A 16,689-nucleotide genomic window follows, 5' to 3' on the forward strand; every position below is an offset into this window, starting at 1 on the left:
GTTTCAAGGAATATCAGATGCACCAGTTTGCAGATTGTCAGAGAGTATAATTCCTGATAATTCCTGAGTATGGGAGAAAGAGAACTGGACTGGGGAGAACACCTGCATTTCAGTCTGAATTTGTGACTTGCTAGGTGATTTAGAAAACTCAACCTTTCTGAGTCTGTTTCTCATATTCAAATGAGGGGTTGGATGAGAAGTCTCTAGGGTCCTTCCAGCTCTGAAATAACTTTCCCTTTAAAACAAGAGCTCTTTTGGACTTACTGCTTAATGGGTACAGAGTTTCTTCTTGGGATGATAAAAAGTTCTGAAATTGATAGTGGCAATGGTTGTACAACGTGTGAATGTACTTAATGCCACCAAACTGTACATTTAAAAATGGTTAAAATGGTAAATTTTGTGTTATATATAATTTACCACAATTTTAAAAGGCAAAAACAGAGCTCCTCTGAGACAAGGATTTACATGATTTCCCCTATTGGGCCCTTCCTCCAGATTAGGTGTTCTATTCCAAGTTCCTTAGATCTATGCAATATGCCTTTTCTACTGTAATTTTAAATCCTTTTATTTTTATTTATTTATTTTTGTAGAAGCAGGGACAGAGTCTTACTCTGTCACCCAGGCTGGAGTGCAGCGGTGCAAACACGGCTCCCTGCAGCCTCGACCTCCCAGGCTCAAGCGATCCTCCCATCTTAGCCTCTCAAGCAGCTGGAACTATAGGCGTGTGCCACCATGCCTGGCTAATTTTTGTATTTTTTGTAGAGACCGAGTTTTGTCATGTTGCCTGACATGGCAGGCTAGGTCGCAAACTCCTGAGCTCACGCGATCCACCTGCCTTGGCCTCCCAAAATGTGAGATTACAGGTGTGAGCCACTGCACCTGGCCTTAAATCCATTGAAAAAACATACTTCTGAGAATGCAGTTCTAGGAAACCCAATGTTCCATTTGACAATGGCCAGTGATAACACCTGGCAGGTTTGTGTTTTCCATCTGGTTAGTCACTGTCTTTCTTCCTTGTTTATTTCACTATTTTCTTTTTCCCGTAAATTATTCCAATGAAGACACATAAAAAAATTGAACTAAATAGGTGACTTGAGTTACGATGTCTGTGGTGAGCTTTTCAGGGCACCCAGAAGAGGATTCCAAGGCAGCAATCTTTTCATGGTAAGTTCACAAGATCAAAGCCTTTGACGTGATCTCTCGTTTGATCCATATGACATTGAATCAATTAGCTATCCCTATTTTGGAGATGGGAAAATTAAGCCTCAAGTGATTTGCTCAAAGTCACACAGCTAGTAAACAGCAGAAGCAGGATTCAAACCCCGCTCACACAGTTGACATGCCACTGCTGCCACAAGTTCCTTATTTTATCGAGTGAGTAGTAAAGACCTGGTGGGTTTTTGAGATGTGAAGGAGGATGGCAGACGCAGCAATAGAACCTAATGTTAACATTCTGAGCACATTTCCAGCCAGGATGGAGTTCCATCTCCTCTAGGTTTGCTTGTTTCTATTGGCAAGTACTCTACCCGACTCAGTATTATAGTCATCTGCGGGCATGCCCTAGACTCCAGGCAAGATGCTGCCACAATATTGTGTTCCATATGTGTTTAATACAGATTTAAATATGAATGAGTGATGGCAAAGGATGTATCACTAATCACAGGTCTTGTATGACCATTTGGAGAACATCAGTATCATCAGATCCAGGCAATGGATTGACACAGATGACAAAATCTAAAATGTTTCTAGTTCCATTGAATTATAGCTACATTTAATTTATCACCACTGATTTTTTTTTGACCTGAGATAAAAGGTAGTTGTTTAGGATGTCTTCATAAACACTGAAATGTCTAAAAATAGACATAATGACTTTTATAAAGAGCACATTTTACCATTACAAATTCAAGAATCATATAGTAACTTGGAGAGATGTACAAACAGATTTTTGGCATGCTTTAAAAAATCTCATAGCCATCCATTTAAATGAAAATCAGCACTGATACAATTTCTCAAACCCATTAAAAACAAATAAAGCAATCACCAAACATGAACAATAACTGATTTGAAAGTAAGAATTTAATTTTTGCATTTTTAAAAAGTTGATTGCTTATGAGTAATTACTCAAATAATTTAAACTTGAGCTATGAGGAGAACTATTAAGTACTTAAAACCTTGCCTGTTTGTTTCTACTCATAAAGATGTAAACCAATACTATGTGCATCTGTGAGTGCCTGTCTCCTGCTTAGAAGCCAAATAGTGGACTAGCAAGGGTACAGTTCTCAGGTAATAGGATGATAGAGTTGAAGATGACTCTGAAATGATCTAATCCAGGATCTCATTTTATAGATGAGGACCAGAGGACCAGAGAGGTAAGGGGGCTTGCCCAAGGCCCCAGGTCATCCAGGAGCAAGGCAGTCATTCCAACTCATGATACTGCTCTGGGGTAGAGAGATTGTGGTTCACACTGTGGCCTTACTAGTAACCTTGGATTAGAAACGGAGTATTGGTTTCCTCAGCCATAAAGAGAGATGGATAAAAAGAGCTATCTTTCCATCTTGATGCATTATTCTGAGAATCAAATGAGAAACTGGGCTGGGCATGGTGGCTCACGCCTGTAACCCCAGCACTTTGGGAGGCCGAGGCAGGCGGATCACTTGAGGTCAGGAGTTCGAGACCAGCCTGGCCAACATAGTGAAACCCCGTCTCTACTAAAAATACAAAAATCAGCTGGGAGTGGTAGCACATGCCTGTAATCCCGGCTATTCAGGAGGCTGAGGCAGGAGAATTACTTGAACCTGGGAGGTGGAGGTTGCAGTCACCTGAGATTGCACCACTGCATTCCAGCCTGGGTGACAGAGTGAGACACTGCCGTCTCAAAAAAAAAAAAAAAAAAAAAGAAAAGAAACTGTATGCTAAGAATTTGAAAAATGTTAGTTTTCTCACTTTTTTTTCTCCCCAATCTAGTGACCCTTCCCCATTCTATGCCTCTTTAATGTATATGGGCATTTCAGATGTGCAGAAACTCCTTACTAATAGCTAGCAGCTATTAGATCAATTTTCTGGCTGGAGAAAATCAGGAATTTAACTATACACTAATGGTAGTTCTTTTTCTTCCTTGCACCCTAATGTCCATAGTAACTGTGTCAGTGAGGCCAAACAATAACTAGGAAGCACCAAAGAAATTCTTACATTGGTGGAGGATATTGGAAGGTTCCCAAGAATGTACGTAAGTGGCAGTGATTTGCCACTTGTCCTTTCTTTTGCTTCCCCAGCCCCTGTCCTTGCCTTCCTCTTTCACAGCCAAAAGTACCAATGAAACAAAACTGAGCAGAGGGTTTTTTAAGGAATACTGAGGCGTCCAGTTATGAAAAAATAAAATGTTCATTTTGGTAGAAAAGAATAAGTCCTGACAACAATTCAGTGAGTATCAGCAAAGTAGAAATGCTATCGAAACTCTCCCCAGTCCTGGCAAGCCTTTCCTTAGGTCCCTCCCCCAAACCCCCTGTTTTTTTGGTCAAATCATGGTACATCTGAAGTGTTAACGGGTAGTCACCCAACACATAGATGTTCCCTATGTATAGCATGCAATCACTTTGGCAACAGAGAGACAGTTGACTTTGGTGCATTTCAGTTGTAAATGAAAACAGCTATCTTTAATTACACCAAAAAAGTCTCCTCAAAAATGCATAGTCCATTAGGTATTAAACTGTTATCTGGTTAACATGGAAAGTTCAAATTGTTGTTAAAATGTAGATAAATTCGTTTTAAGCCATCTTTTGTACTGCCTTATTCTAGAACGCTGCCTTTATCATTCCATGAATTTCCCAAAGGCTCTTGTCTAGGAATAGGATTCACTCAGAATTCATTCCATTCACTAAAAAATCAGCACAATTAAAAAAAAAAAAAAAAAAACCTGACCATTTTTCATTAGGAACCATCTGATATGGTAAATCAAGCCAAATTCCCCTCAGGGGAAAAAAACATGGAGTACCCGTGTGGATCAGAAAAGAGAGGGCCTGGTCTAGTTCTGCTCCTAACTAGTTTTGTGACTGTGGGCAGGCCCAGCCTTTCTCTGCCTTAGTGTCCTCCACACAAAATTAAGAAAAAGGAATGGTACATGTTATAAATCCACCTACTTGATGGTACCACCTAGTAACTGGAATTAGGCTACGACTACAGAGAAACTGGGCAGGGGTAGCTCCACTGAGTCTGAAAGTTAAACTGGAATATTTATTTCCTACAGACCAACTAGTAGTCTAATCAGTAAAGCTGTTACACTTGCAATAATATTTCACTGATGTGTACCAGAGCATTGCAAGTTATAAAATTTCCAATTTAATTTTACTGCATCCCTGAAACCGTAGTAATTAGAAGACAAACTCACGGGGAAGATGTTTACAGCTTCAGGGGTGATAATTTTGATCCTGTCCTGCAGGTCACTTCTGTCCTCAAGGTTCCCCGATTTGACGGCTGCATGTAGACTTAGGATTTGTTTGTAATACAGCACTAACTCATCATTCATATGATGGGAGCAGATGTAGATGACATTCACATTGGCATCTAAAAACAACAGGCACAATGTTAATTACTGGTGTGAAGGTAAATGACATTATGAACTCTGGCATCCGACTGATGTTGTGCAGTTTAAAATAAAGAGCATATCCAAAACCCATGTTGAGGTTAATTTAGATTGCTTTTGTACTATCTGAGCAATCTAACTGGCTTTTTTACAGTTCAGCATTTCTCTAAAGAAAATATAAATAACACCACCACCAAAAAAAATAGATGCAATGATTCCTTCAGAAGGAGGGCTGTGAGATACCTTGGAAATGTACTTTCAAATAATACATAGGGATTTAGCCATACAACTCCCATTAACATCAACAGGAATTGCATACTGCTTTAAAAATTTATTCCATTAACTTCAGTAAATTATAAAACAGAGCTATTAACTTTACAAAGCTGATGAAATTGCAATTTCTTATTCTGTATGGACTTGACAGGGCCAATTTAGGGAATGTCCTGTTCAAATAAATGGTCTGATTATAATCATAGCAATGATTATTTCAGGAAACCAGCCTTTCCCCTGCTTGATTCCCAAAGAGGAGTATATTGCTTAAAAAGCAGGTTTTGTGATTTTTGGTTTAAAGGAAACACTGCCTTAATTTAACTTTTCTCCTTCTTAAGATGTGCTTCTTACATGTAACATCACAAGAAACCCTAATTAAATATCCCATCCAAATGGAATAGTGAAATGAGAGTATCCACTCCATGCTGCACAATATTTCAGGGAGTATGAATAGGAAATCAGCAGTCAATGAAGTCATTCATTTGTTCATCCATTCATTCACAAAATAGCTGACTGGTCTGTAGGGGCAAAGCCCTGGGCTAAACGTGGAGGGAAATACAGCAATCATTGTGGGCTGATGAAGCACGCAGACCAGATACTTAAAGAAGTTCAGAGGAGGGAGCACTGTAAACGTTTTCTTAGGCAAGTAGGGCAAAGAGGGGATTTTAAGATTTCTCTGATTGGTTTGGCAGAGTATATATACAGAGCATAGACTGATTAAATTCTAGGTATTTAACCTTTCTAAGCATTCATTTCTTCATCTGTAAAAAGGGGAATACAACCACCTGGGGCGTATTGTTTTGACACTATTAAATGAGTGAAGATACAGAAAGTATATGGTGCAGCATCTGGCACATAGTAAGTGCTCAAGAAACAGCACGGGTGTGTGAATGTGCTCCTGGCCCACCCTGACTAGGCTGGCCAACAGTGACTCCCCAGCTGCCCCCACACCTACGTTCCTTTTTTTTTTTTTTTTTTTTTTTGAGACAGAGTCTCGCTGTGTCTCTCAGGCTGGAGTGCGGTGGCGCGATCTCAGCTCACTGCAAGCTCCGCCTCCCGGGTTCACACCTTTCTCCTGCCTCAGCCTCCCGAGTAGCTGGGACTACAGGCACCCACAACCACGCCCGGCTACTTTTTTGTATTTTTAGTAGAGACGGGGTTTCACCGTGTTAGCCAGGATGGTCTCGATCTCCTGACCCCGTGATCTGCCCGCCTCAGCCTCCCAAAGTGCTGGGATTACAGGCGTGAGCCACCGCGCCCGGCTCCCTACGTTCCTTTTGATCAGTGCCTCAAGATTTAACATGAAGTAGTGTCCTCTGTGTTCTATCCTATTGTTTCCAATCTATTAATCTTGTCTCTCCAAGCTCCTTAAAGGCAATGTTTGTACTATTTCTTATATTCCCCCAAGCCCTGGCACAGTGTGGAATATGTAGGAGTCACTCAATAAACACTTGTGAACTGACTGAAGGGATTACAGAGAGATTTGCAAAGTTGAGAAAGTCTTTTATGCCTAGACGCAAGGCATACAAGAGAAATCTCCCTCTCCAGAGACCTAGAAGGGATGTTTTCTGAACTGGCGCAGTGCTAGGCCCACAGCAGGTGCTGCATACATGTGAATATTTAGGTGGCTCCCATTTAATTTTGAAGCATAAACCTCAAAATAAATTAACTGAGAAGACAGTAAGTAAATAACTTGCATCCAATTGCTGAATCATCAAATCAGTCATCCGAAGTCTTGTGTTTTGAAGAAGAGACTAGCGTCTAACCAAATTACAATAGAGGTTTTAAAAATCAAATGAATGAGTTTTTTTAAGTATGAAAGAATAGGGCAGAAAAACAACAAAAATAGCTTATAGACTGTAGCAGATGAAAAGCAAATTTTTTCTTGGGAAGAAATTTCTAGGTTACAAATGATAAAAGGAATCATGTTGCCGATTTCACCTTTCCTGTTCATTTCTGGCAAAGGAATACATATCACCAACTCTAATATTCAGTATTAATGGGTTTTATCATGGGTTAATTTTACACATGTTCAAAATGAACTGACAGGTAATTTTGGAAAGGAATTGATACGAAGATGAAGCTTTCTTTGATTGCTAGTCAGTAATCAGTCACTTTCTTGCTGAACTCATCTAGGAACTAGCCATTGGGGTCTCCACTTGAGAACCATGAATTAATTCACAGACAATATCTAGTGACCAGCCTTACCAGTGTGACTGGATTATCTTTGTTTCCCCTGAATAAGAAAGAAAAACCATAAAGGATAATTATCCGTTCTTCCATGAAATTATTACTTATTTTTCTAGTTTATTCACATTTTTATTTCACAAGAAAGTACTTTGTTTCATCTATTTCTAAACTTTCATTACTCCTCTCGAAGACATTTTATGACTGCACTGCTATATCATAAAGACTATGTGCCAAGAAAAAGGCATTTGGCTCATAATCTCTCAGAAATGTTCATATAAGCAAAATATTCCATTGCAGGTAGAGATAGACTGAATTATTGAGTTGTTTAAAATAGAAGCCTAATACTTTCAAGTCTTTTCCAATAATGAGAATCTTTTATAAAGAAATTATTTGGTGATGGCTTGTACTATATATAGAAAGGGATATAAAAAGCTGAAGAAAAAGATTAATTCAAATAAATTACAGCAAAGTCTGCCCTCCGCTAAACTTCAGTGGTTTCCATCCAGTCAGGTTTTTAGTTGAAATAGCTTAATACTAACAAGTCAATCTTAAGTCATTAAAAAAATTTTTTGTAATGCTGAAAAACAATCTTAGTGCCTAGATAATAGATTAAAGCAATTATGATGATTATTTTAGGACACTGTAAATTTCTAGTACTGATGTATTTTTTGCTACCAAATGGCATTTATAAAATAATAATGATGCTGAAATATATATGAATAATGTAAAGTATGTCATTCCAGGGAGCCAGCTAAGTTGGTCCTTCATCATTTAAAAGTCTTCCTTGTTTTTCTTAAATAAGGGCCAAAGAAATTGCATTTTAACAAAACAAAGAAGTTCTTATTTGATAACTAATAAAAATCTAATTTTTATGTAACAACCTTGAATTTTTGGCAAGTATCTCACAAACAGATTCAATGTTATTGCTTAGCTTTTGCAACCTATATTCTTAGAGCCTAATCTGAACCCGGGCCTTGAATAGTGTCAGCCAAAGCTGTCACATTCAGGCATCCTTCCTGCCTGGCTCCGGATGGGTGCCTGACTAAGAACTGACCAAACCAGTATCAGAACTTGACTTTCACAAAGATGTACACATCACTCAATCAAGGTCTGTATTTCCAAAAATTCCCTCCATTAGGCACTTCATGTTTTCTAATAACAAGATGCTCTATATTTAAATAAAACCTTCTTTTAAAATTCTATCTTCATTTTCCCCTCTTTCTTCTTATGAAAACACAATGCTTCATTTCTGATACCACCTTTCACTCATTCCCCAGATATCATAAGAGACAAGACTGACACGAATGTAAAATTTTGATTTCACTCACTGCAAGATTCAGTAAATAAAGAAGATTTTTGGTTTACAGGAGAGAAATTCTGATCTAAACCTGTGGCAAAGAGAATCTAGAAAACTGTCCAAGTAAATTGGTTAAAATGTCATTTTTTAATTCAAGCTGATTTTACTACAAATCTGTTTTTTAAAATAAAACATTGAATTGCCCTGTAAGTAGATTAAAAATCTGAGCTTTTTCCTTGTAGAGGGAAAAAATAATAAAAAAACAAACAAACAAATAAAACATTTTATCAACATCCACTGATAAACATTCCAAAGAGTCACTTGTGTAAAACTGTTGACTGTACCTAAGATGTCACACAGCCTCCCCAACTGCGTGTTCTGCTGTGTGTTGAAATCGGCAATATGTTCTCTCACAGGCTGGGAATACCCTAAAAGGCAAACAAGGTGTCAGAACGCAGAAAGAGCGAGTCAATATAGCAACATGGCACAAGAGAATTTCAAAATGTCACAGTCCATATTTCCAGGAAAACATTTTCTCTGAAGCATCTTACAGAAACAAACCAATCCCGAAGAATGAGGTGCTTGTTTCTCGGGGGAATTAAACATTATTCTGGAAGATGTGCTAAGCAACATACTCCGTAACAGAGGGGTTCACATTTTCTAATACCAACAAGGCTGCTAAGAATCAAGATGACAAAACATGGAGAAAATTTCTGACATGAAATGTGAATGTTTACAAGGATGCGTAAGAAAATTATGCTCAGGTTAAAAAAATATTGTTTTGGCTTCTTAATGTGAGCTTCCTATGTGGTATTTTGAAAATGTGTTCCAGAATCATTCTTAAGTGACACACAGATTTCAGATAAATCCCCTGCTGTCAGGAATACATATTTAAATAATTCATATACTAAAGAAATCAACTTCTGCTCACAGTCAAAAGAACTTTTAACCTTCAAAGGGCAAGAAGAGCTAATGCAGTTACTTTGTCAGTACTAATAAAAGTCCTGCAGTTTGCCTTCATTTCCACTGGAAACAGAGCAGAAGGGAAAACACATATGGATTACTATTGTCCAAAAATCTCTCACAAAAGAAACAACAGTGGAAACACTTTCTGCTGATATTTCAGGTCATTAAAAAAAAGTGAATCAAAACATAAACTTAAAAAGCATGCGTACTCACAAGCAGGTATAATTGCTTATATGAAATTCAACAACTGTAACTCTTTTTTTCTTCATAAAATTGCTTTTCACATTTTGAAGAGATGCTTCAATGCCTCCTTGTGGTTAGTGAGCCCAAACACATGTTTCAAGTTAAACTGCTCTAGATAAAGTGATTTTATATACCACAGCTTCAAGATGTGACACACATTTCCTTTTCAGCATAAGGAAAACTATGGCAATTCAGGCAATGGGGCTTCAGACCAAATGAACTCTGATAATTGACTCTTTGCTTTGATGTCGGTGTTTAAACACTAGACAACGTCTGGAAATTAAATGACTTTACAATCATCTAAAAGTCTCTCTTTGCTTTGCATCTGGACTTAAGAATTAAAGAGAGAGGCAGAAGGACAAATGAGCTGTTCGAATCATTTTTGAAAAATTATTAATCTCTCAAATAATTTAGAGAACCATTCCACATATAAAAGCTAATATAGGCAGTTACAACTCCAATGTCTTTATGTGTGACTGCAATATCATACCTTGGGATTTTGTATATGTATAATTTTATCTATATTCAAATAAATGTTTAGAAAGATGTATTGTGGATAACATATAGCAAGAGTATAAAAAGGCAGGAAAATGCCTAAAGAATAAAGTGTGATTAAGAAAAGTGCCTGAGAGTATTCCATGACTGCATTGCCTTTCAAAAGTAAAGATAAAAGCAGTATAATATGTCTCATTAAGATGATGTCCAATTTAAAATATAAAAGATGTCTGATCACTTTGTTGCCACATATGCAGCATGTGAGTGAATAACTCTGTGTTCCATTCCACTGTTTGAAGTCAGTTTTCCAACAAATTACTTGGGACCTCTGTTACCACTGATCAAGAATGCATATAAAATGTCTACATAGAATATACCCATTTTAAAGAAGTGTATGCTAATCTTGGAACATTGTTACAGAGAATCATATGCAGTTACAGATATGAAAACATCTTGTAAGCTGTAAAGTGCTTTATAAACACAAGGTATTTTAATGTTACAAGGTATGGGTGTTTCCAAAACATATAACAACAACAACAAACTCTGTGACAAGCAACAGACCATTCTACATGGACGAGATACAATGCAATGTACAATGACATCAGCAGAGCAGAAGTTGGGAGTCACTATATTTTTTTAGTCAGACTTGTTTTGTTTTATACATCCATAAAGTACATGTGTTGACAGGTGAAAAGATTTCATCAATGTTGGTAGCATACACTAAATATAACAGTGACTTAACCAGGAAACTATCAACAAGGATGTCGTGGTTTGCGGGAGTTCAGTAGACATGCCCAGTGGCGATGAGACACTACACTTTGGAATATAATCTACAATGACATTATTTCTTCCAGGGTCTGATTAGGAACACTGAGGGAGTTTTGAGAGACCATTATCCTCAATCCTGTCATATTATAGATAAGGAAACTCAAGGTAAGTGTCTTGTCTCTTGTCCAAGGTCACATAAACCTACCAATTATTATACAGTTTAGATACTACATATTAGCTCTTGTAAGAAATTTAGTTATAGAAAATAAAAGACTCTCCAAGTGTGAGCAGAGAAGAACTCCAGAAGGGACAAAGAGCTTTGGCCTCTTTTCTCACTTTTATTTTCAGTTGTTGTGGTAGGCAGAATAATGGCTGTTCAAAAATGTCCGAGTTCTAATACCCATAACCAGTGAATATATTGGATTACATGACAAAGAAGAAAAACAGTTGCTAATGGAATTAAGGTTGCTATCAACCGACCTTAAAATCAAGAGATTATCCTGGATTGTCTGGCTGGACCAGGTGTAATTGTCAGAGTCCTTAGAAGTGGGAGAGGGAAGCAGAAGAGAAGAGTTGCTAGGTCTCTACTGGGGCAATAAGGTCCTCAACATCATGCGTTATATGCCTGACCACCCTTTTCTAAAGTTCTTAGTCTCCCTTCACTGTCATTCTCTTGCACCTGTTCTTCACCACCCTTTTCTCATGTTGTCACTACATATTTCTTTGCTTGGTTGTTTACTTTGTTGTCCATCTCTTCTTTTACCTGCACCACTCTAGCTCCTGCAACCAGACTCATAGCTACGTTAGAGCAGGCACTTGTGAAATCTCCAGTCAAATAAATGAATGAAACATGTGTGAAGCCCGTACTCAAATAATCTTTTTAATTCTTTTTTTTTTTTTTTTTTTTGACAGGGTATCATTCTGTTGCCCAGGCTGGAGTGCAGTGGTGCGATCTCAACTCACTGCAGCCTCAACCTCCTGGGCTCAAGTGATCCTCTCACCTCAGCCTCTCAATTAGGTGAGACTACTGGTGCACACCACCACATCTGGTTAATTTTTGTAGTTTTTGTAGAGCCAGGGTTTCACCATGTTGCCCAGGCTGCTTTCAAATTCCTGGGCTAAAGTGATCCACCCACCTCAGCCTCCCAAAGTGCTGGTATTATAGGGGTGAGCCACCATATCCGGCCTGTCTTTTAAATTCTTAGCCCTTTCTCCTGTGTGTTCTCATCGCTCCTTCTTTCAACTCTCCTAAAATTGGGTTCTGTAAGCTGGAGAACTTCTGGAGAATTCAAAGAGTGGTAAGTGGGATTTGTAGCTTTTTCCAGGTCCTCATTAGCACAGAATACAACACTAGCAGAAAGAGGCACTCTCTCTTCCTCATCACTGTAGAAAGGATCACAGCCTCTTTTCTCATGGCCATTCTCACTTCCTGCAAAATATTCCTATGGCCATACTCACTTCCTGCAAAATATTCCTAGTTTGATAGAGAGTTCCACCTTTTCTCAAATAAGTAGTTGTGAAATATTATTGTCTCTACATCAAAGAAGGTTACCTGAGAGCTGCCTCTCTGAAGTTATTCATCTACTACTTCTGGTCCTCCATTGAACCAAGGTTGCTCATCAAGGGTTACTGGCAATCATTTCTCCATCTTCATTTCTACCTTCACTGCCTTTCCCAGTCCCTTTCTGCATAAACATCTATCAGATGATACTAATTGCCTCTTTGCATCCAGCAAACCAGCTCTGCTAGGATTGGCTTTTCTTTCACAGTAACCACAGAAATCTAAGAACATGAGCAAGATCACGCTGAGTGACTGAGCCCCCTTGGCACTGGTGCATGCCTCTGTGACACGCCCGTTGTTGCAGCAGATCACACGTTCTTGAATACTCGGCTTCTTACCCTGTGGTTGACTCCTAGTTTCTTTTGTCTCCCAAGTCCTATTTCTTATAATGGTACTCAAGACAGAGAAGAGGTTACCAACAGACTCCTGATTACCAACTAGTAGCTGTTTATCTCATCACCCTGGCCTGGGATGGTAGTCATTCATGCCTCAGTTTGATGGTCTGGAGGATTAGTTCTCAACCTTTTCCTCATTTTGAAACTCGTGATCAGTGATGTTCAATGCATCACACCCTCCCAGCAGCATACTCAGGCTTACTTCATCCCTTTCTCTTCTACTCAAGAGAGTACACTGGATGAAAGATGAAGAAGAGTGACATTGATACAGAGATAATCTGGAATTGCTCCAATTCATAAGAAAACTTTGGTATTCTAATGGTAGAAAAATAAGAGGACACGTGATATATTCACAAATGATTGCACATCAGCATCTTGTAATAATAGAGAACTATGATCTAGACACTGTGGTTGTAATCAGGTTTTAATTACTTATGCAAGTGTGAAAGCACAAGATACTAGAGAGCAAGAAGTTGGGATTCCAAAAGATGGCAAGAAACAGCTCTATCTGGGTTATTTATTTAGTATATCCATTGTCAGTTAGATTAAAATAAAACTGATAGTTGTTTTTTGGGGGCTATTGAAGGGGATTAGGGAATTTTGTTATAAAGATGTAGAAAACGTAGAAGTACCTTTGTTGAGTTTTGAAAACATCCTCAAACCAAATGGGACAAATGGATTCACCTTCAAAAAAGTAAGGAAGTTCTCTTGTTTAAACTTTTGTCAGTGGTTAGCACAGCATTGCATGCAACGAAAGCCAGTTGTATTAGTCCATTTTCACACTGCTATAAAGAACTACTTGGCCAGGCGTGGTGGCTCACGCTTGTAATCCCAACACTTTGGGAGGCCGAGGTGGGCGGATCACCTGAGGTTGGGAGTTCGAGACCAGCCTGACCAACATGGAGAAACCCTATCTCTACTAAAAATACAAAATCAGCTGGGTGTAGTGGTGCGTGCCTATAATCCCAACTACTCAGGAGGCTGAGGCAGGAGAATTGTGTGAACCCAGGAGGCGGAGGTTGCGGTGAGCTGAGATCATGCCATTGCAATCCAGCCTGGGCAACAAGAGCAAAACTCCATCTCAAAAAAAAAAAAAAAAAAAAAACTGCCTGAGACTGGGTAATTTATGAAGAAAAAAGGTTTAATTGACTCACAGTTCCACATGGCTGGAGAGGCTTCAGAAGACTTACAATCATGGCGGAAGGTGAAGGGGAAACAAAGACCTTCTTCACATGGTGGCAGGAGAGAGACAGTGAGCGAGGGGGGAAGTGCCACACTTTAAAACTATCGGCTCTTGTGAGAACTCACTCACTACCATAAGAAAAGCAAGGGGGAAACCTGCCCCTGTAATACAATCGTCTCCTACCAGGCCCCTCCTCCAACATGTGGGGATTACAATTCAAAATGAGATTGAGTGGGGACACAGAACCAAACCATGTCAGCAGTGATTCTCAAATTGTGATCCGGGGACCCTAGCGGATACTGAGAACCTTTCAGGGAGTCTGCAGGGTCAAAACTATTTTCAAAATTATACTAAGATGTTCTTTGCCTTTTTCAGTCTTGTTCTCTTACAAGTTACAAAAGACAAAAAGTTTATTAATATGATTGTAGATTCCACATTGCAGCTAACACTTAGAATTACCATTGTTGAGTTTAGTATAAAGTCAAAGAAGAATATACACAACTATCTGAAAAGGCTATAAAATATACACATTATTCTTCCATTTTCCAAATACTTATCTGTGTAGGGCTGGATTTTCTTCATGTGTGTCAACCAAAACAACATATTGCAACAGATTGAATACAGAAGCAGATATGAGAATCCAACCATGTTCTATTAATTTTTCAGACCTGTCAGACAGTCCTACCCTTCTCACTAATTTCTTTTGTTTTAGAAAATAATTATGTTTCAAAAATATGTTACTTAGGTTAGTGTTGGTAGTGGGCTTATTATTGTTATTTTAAAAGAAGTTAATAAACATTTTTAAAATTATTCTGTTTTAATTTCAAATACAGTTGATAATGACAGATATAACCCACTTAAACCAATGTTCTTTAGGGTCTTCAATAATCATGATGAGTGTAAAGGGGTCCTGAGAACCACTGAACAAGCCTTTTAATATTTTTTATGAGTGTAAAGGATTTTATCTTTGATAGTGAAAAATTCCTTTTACAGCATATCCTAATATTAATAGATCTCATGAAAAGCCTGTAAGCTGGAGTCACCTGATACCTAGTTCAATGTTGTTTCCATATTTCATGGTACAACATCATATAGCTCAAGACCAATTGGATAATTTCATATTACAAGATCATGGGACCAACTCTGATCTAACCAGTATCAATGAGTGTTGATTTGGATACATGGGTGAATACAAATATGTGTTGGTTTGGGCTATAAAACATTTTTAAAGTTTAAGTGTACTTTGTTCCTGATTCTGAAAGATCTGGATATTTCTGGGAAATACTCACAAAGATCTGGATATTTCTGGGAAATGCTGTCTGGGAAGTCTTGGCAGTACACCTGTCCCAAGGATCTAGTATGGCAACACCATAGTTAAACTATGGATTCTATACTACTTGCCAAAATATATGTTGAAGACTGCAAAGATTTTATCGAAAGTCCAGATTTTCTAGCCTGAGGTGGAAGGAACAACATCTAACCTGTCTTTGAGTTGTTAACTCAAAAGTAAAAAGCAGCACTGAACTGGGTATCAGGTGACTCCAGCTCATAGCAGAGAAAGTTGAAAGGTGCCAATATGCGTGGAGGCATAGCAAAAAGTGATTGCAGATCTAACGCCCTTGGCTGCCATCCTCCACTCTGCCCCTGTTCACAAATGTAGGTGAGCTCAAGCTTTTATCTCTTGGCAGAAAAGCATGGAGTTAGGAAGCAAGAGTCTCATAAGCATTTGGGACTTTCTCAGTTCAGCGTATGATTGGTTGCACACAAAAGTAAGTTTCCCTATCCTTTCTTGTAGGCTTCTGTGAAAGTGCAGACGAGCTAGAAAATGCTGTATTTCATGAACTGCATAATACCAGGATCCACAATTTTTATCGAATGAATAATCTGAAGACCACTACTTGTTTTAACCCCAAGAATAATAACTTGCTAAAATAGGGCACAGAGGGAAAATATGAAACTGAACTATATACATTCTTTTTAGTCATCCATGTTAAAGGTGGAGGAGAAGTGAGAGTGAAACTCATCCCTGGGGGTTTAATTGGCTGGCAGTGGCTTCATATACTGCTCACAGCAGCAGAGCCCCATACTTGGCACGTCTCATTTCATGTCAATATATTTTAAAAAGCAACTGAGTTTACACGTAGCACCAAGCGATGTGCTGCAATAAAGAAGCACAGGGGTTAAATTAAAAGTGGAGGAAATACTTGGCCAAAGAAACTGGGAGCATAATTAGTCTGTAGGCTTTATTTAGACATCTGGTTTTTCTAGAGGAATTAGGATTCTTCAGGTTCTTTCTCATTTGACTGATAGATTTTGCTTAAAATAGACCCTAATATTTTATTCCTGTTATGAACCACTGTAGATTATTTTGTTATAATTATATTTCATTAATAAAAATGATAAAATATGTAATATCCAATTAAGAGATCAGCCTATAAACTCTGAAAAATGTTTCTCTATCATAAAATTACAAGGCAAATCAGGTTTTTTTTTGACAGAAGCATTCTACTTCTCTTGTGGATTAAAAATAGCTAAAATTTTTGTTATATCTAGGAATACTATCTGAAATACATAACAATCAATCAAGCTTCATAAGTCCTCCTTTCTTTTTTTCTTTTTCTTTCTTTCTTTTTTTTTTTTTGAGATGGAGTCTTGCTCTGTCACCAGGCTGGAGTGCAATGGTGTGATCTTGGCTCACTGCAACCTCCGCCTCCCAGGTTCAAGCGATTCTCCTGCTTCAGC

General features: G+C 38.3%; 1 protein-coding gene across 11 annotated transcripts in view; it reads right to left on the reverse strand.

Annotated features, from left to right (window-relative positions):
* The window catches only part of LOC105488099 (IQ motif containing H), a 257,039-nt gene that overhangs the window by 104,794 nt on the left and 135,556 nt on the right, over positions 1–16,689 (reverse strand). For all 11 annotated transcript variants that reach the window (XM_071101152.1, XM_071101156.1, XM_071101155.1 and 8 more), the window contains 2 exons: positions 8,681–8,764; positions 4,385–4,560 (listed from right to left, as the gene is read on the reverse strand). In XM_071101152.1, the coding sequence (XP_070957253.1) occupies positions 4,385–4,560; positions 8,681–8,764 (260 nt within the window). The remainder of the gene's footprint in view (positions 1–4,384; positions 4,561–8,680; positions 8,765–16,689) is intronic.

The sequence above is a fragment of the Macaca nemestrina genome, chromosome 7 (genome assembly GCF_043159975.1).
Source record: "Macaca nemestrina isolate mMacNem1 chromosome 7, mMacNem.hap1, whole genome shotgun sequence".
Taxonomy (NCBI): Eukaryota; Metazoa; Chordata; class Mammalia; order Primates; family Cercopithecidae; genus Macaca; species Macaca nemestrina.